At 43.1% G+C, this 3,165-nt stretch overlaps 1 protein-coding gene across 1 annotated transcript; it reads right to left on the bottom strand.

The window, feature by feature from the left end:
* Window positions 1-552: 552 nt before the first annotated feature.
* LOC100724972 (holocytochrome c-type synthase-like) lies at window positions 553-1,645 on the bottom strand. The gene has a single exon (XM_003477604.4). It carries the CDS (start codon window positions 1,643-1,645, stop codon window positions 830-832), a length of 816 nt encoding a protein of 271 aa, XP_003477652.2. The 3' UTR covers window positions 553-829.
* Window positions 1,646-3,165: the final 1,520 nt, after the last annotated feature.

Consider the following 3,165-nt stretch of genomic DNA (forward strand, 5'->3'; position numbering starts at 1 on the left):
GACGTCAGCCGTGCTCTCAGGGTTTGGATTCAGCCGACTGGAAGGAAAGCTCCCCGGCTGGGCAGGAATGGAGCTCCAGGTTGGGATGACCTGTCAAATGCCAGGGACAATGATACCTGTTTTGGGGAAGCAGACTTACAAATTAGAATTATAGGAATAAAGAGAAAAAATTTAAAGTTAAAATACGTGTTCAAAATATGTGGATTACTGCTTCACGGTGGCTTAAATTTCTATAACAAGGTCCAGTGTGAAAAACTCACTTAATGAAAATTTAGAGAGCTGAGACATGCTTATTCTTGCTGCATACATTTGCAGTATATACCTTTACATTTCGTTCAGGGCTACTACTACATTGCAGGGGCTTTAGAATTGCTGGTCATTTTTTAAAAAGTGTAACTATGTCTTGTTTCTAAGTTTCAGTTATAATACTTGACCAGGAAAAAGTTCATGAACATTGCACTGACTTTCAGGTTTTACATCTCATTCCTGAAAAAAACAAGACAACTCTGAACATTTTTCAAAAGTTCTTTTATAGAAGTTAAGACTTTTTTAGACGAACTAAACAAGCAATAGCGAAGTTAAAGGGAAAGCCAAAAGACTGCTGCCCACCTGAATGAAGCGGGAGGAAAACTTAAAATGGTCTGCTACGGAGTGCAAGGCCAACAGGACTCAGAGGTTAATGGAGAGGGTGCCTCTCACTAAGTAAACGATGAAATGTGTCTGCCCATTTCAAACTCTTCTTAAATCATGAGTGGGACTCAGGGAAATTGTATAATGTACCCTTCAGAAAAAAATAGTTTATATTTTTCCATCACAAACAAAACATTGGTTATGACGTCCAGCGACACCAAGCAACCTTCATTCTGTCCCACACAGCAGAAAGCGAATCCAAGGCGGGGCGCACATCCAGGATGGCGAACTGGTAGTTCTCGTTCACATCGCCACCATCGTAGTAATCGATCACGTATCTAACTTCCGTCCCGCAGCGGTCGATGATCCAATCATGCCTGTCAAAAGGCGACTCATACCCCATCCAGGAACGAATTCTGGCCCTTGGTGAATACTGCTTTGCTTTCCCTCTGAATCGGATCAATGAGGGACCACAAGGACACTCCACAGCATGAAGGGCTTCCCACTTCAAAATCTCCTTCCAGGCCTGCTCGTTATTCTGATTGTGAATCTTTATGATGTTATACATATCTTTCTGACTAATATCCTCATCCTTCCACCTCCACCCTTTCCTTAACATTGCATTCCAGAACATCTGTTCCGAAGGGTAGACCCACTTTTTCTCCGAGTCTGCTCTTGCAATGGATGATTCTTCTCTGATGGTAGACAAAGCAAACGGCTGCTCTGGGGCTGGTGTTTGATTAGGTGGTGGCATCAGGTTTGAAGGATCCAGGTTCTCCTTATCAGCCCTGGCACGGGTAAAGGAGCACTCCACATACTCGTACGCTGGATCCTGGTGGGCAGGCACAGAGTAAGTTTTGCTGTCACTAGTTGGACTGGATGGTTCCTCACTTACTGGACAGCCTTGACTCTTCCTTTCATGCATTGGGCATCCTGAAGGTGGTGATGCTGTCTGATGATCTGAAGCTTTTGGGGTCTGAACTGCAAAAGCAGGAGTAGATGCTGACAAACCCATGGCTGGAATCAAAGTGTTGACTCCAAACAATTTTAAATATCCAGCGGGTCACTGCTGTTGCGTCGGTCACAACTGGCGTTGTAGCTCAGCTTTCCTTCCTTTACTAAAGGCCTAGTAACACTTTTTAAATTGTACCTGTATAATGTTTATTTTTTTAAGTTTCCTTTTTAGCAAATTGAAGATATCTTTTTCCAATTTAATTTTCTAAAACTATTTCTCATAAATAAATGTTGAATTTTCAGGGGAAAAAAAAAGTCAGATTCATGTTTGTGCATCTTCTCCAGAAAGTTCATGGACTTCTCCAAGGTGCTGCCTTTCTGCCCTGCCCCTGGTACTTCCAAGTTCCCTGCACACATGTGCGTGCCTCCGTATTGTGGTTGTTTGGTAGTTCTTCCCATACTTCTCAGAACCATGCTCATCAGCTGTGAGGACAAACAGAGGAAAAGCAAAGGAGTTTTGCCCCCTCTTGGAGTCCCAGGTCCTGTGATTCAAGACTCCCTTGTCCCCCTGAGGGCTCCCACTGCTGCTGCTATGGCTGGAATGAGCTGAAGGCTAGGGCTCAAAAGAGCAGAGAAAAGAAGAAAAGATAAATAAAGAAAAAAAAAAGTGATTTCACCTGAAACTAGAGATTAGGAATGCCCTTTCAAGTAGTGATAGCCAGGACCAGAAGAAATTGTCCTGGAGCTCTTTCCTTCTGTGAGTGGGACCCATTTCTAGGTTTAGGACTAACTTAAACAGGGCGTGGTGGCACCTGTACTCCCAGCACTCAGGAGGCTGAGGCAGGAGGATCACCATGAGTTCTAGGCCAGCCATGACTACATAGTGAGTTCAAAGCCAGCCTGAACTACATAGCAAGACCCTCTTTAAAACAAATATATATTAAATAAAAATAAAATGGACTAACTTAAGTCCATGTCTAGAGTATCCTCACGGGGCAAAACCAGAAAACTTTTCTCCAGTATGGTAGTCTTTCAAATTCTGGCCTTTCTCCTCAGTCTATGTGCTACCATTTATTTTTTAGGGTCCTAAAGTAGCTGCTGCATGCATATTTAATGCTGCATGTAATGAAAGAGCTAAGGTAGTGTTACAGGCAGCTGAGTGAGTTAGAAATATTATAGGCAGTCAGACAAGGCTGGGCCTTCAAAGGAGCCAGTGCAGAAGACCAGATATCTTGTAACCTTGGGCCAGATCTCAAGACAGAAAGCAAAACAAAAGCAACCACACCCTAAGTACAAACATTAGGAACTGATATTCTAAATATGTATATATCACCTTGAGGAAGCCAGGAGTCACCATCCCAGCCCCCTACAGAGTCACTGCTGTTTAAGCATGTCCCCATTTGTCCCAGATTTAATCAACTTTATCTGAACAATTAATCTTATTGGTTGACCATAATTCTGTCTCACTTCATGTCCAGCTTGTGAGTTTCCATTTTCCCCCACCTTAGATTCACCTCACTTCATGGTTTTGCTCTATAAATGTCCCTAGAAAAGAGAGTCCCTGGCAACCCACTCTGGACT

Source organism: Cavia porcellus, unplaced genomic scaffold (assembly GCF_034190915.1).
Source record: "Cavia porcellus strain 051 isolate PalLab524CR breed Dunkin Hartley unplaced genomic scaffold, mCavPor4.1 scaffold_4, whole genome shotgun sequence".
Classification (NCBI taxonomy): domain Eukaryota; kingdom Metazoa; phylum Chordata; class Mammalia; order Rodentia; family Caviidae; genus Cavia; species Cavia porcellus.

Excerpts from the sequence above, each read along its gene's own strand:
- LOC100724972 (XM_003477604.4), bottom strand. The coding sequence starts at position 1,645 with ATGGGTTTGTCAGCATCTACTCCTGCTTTTGCAGTTCAGACCCCAAAA.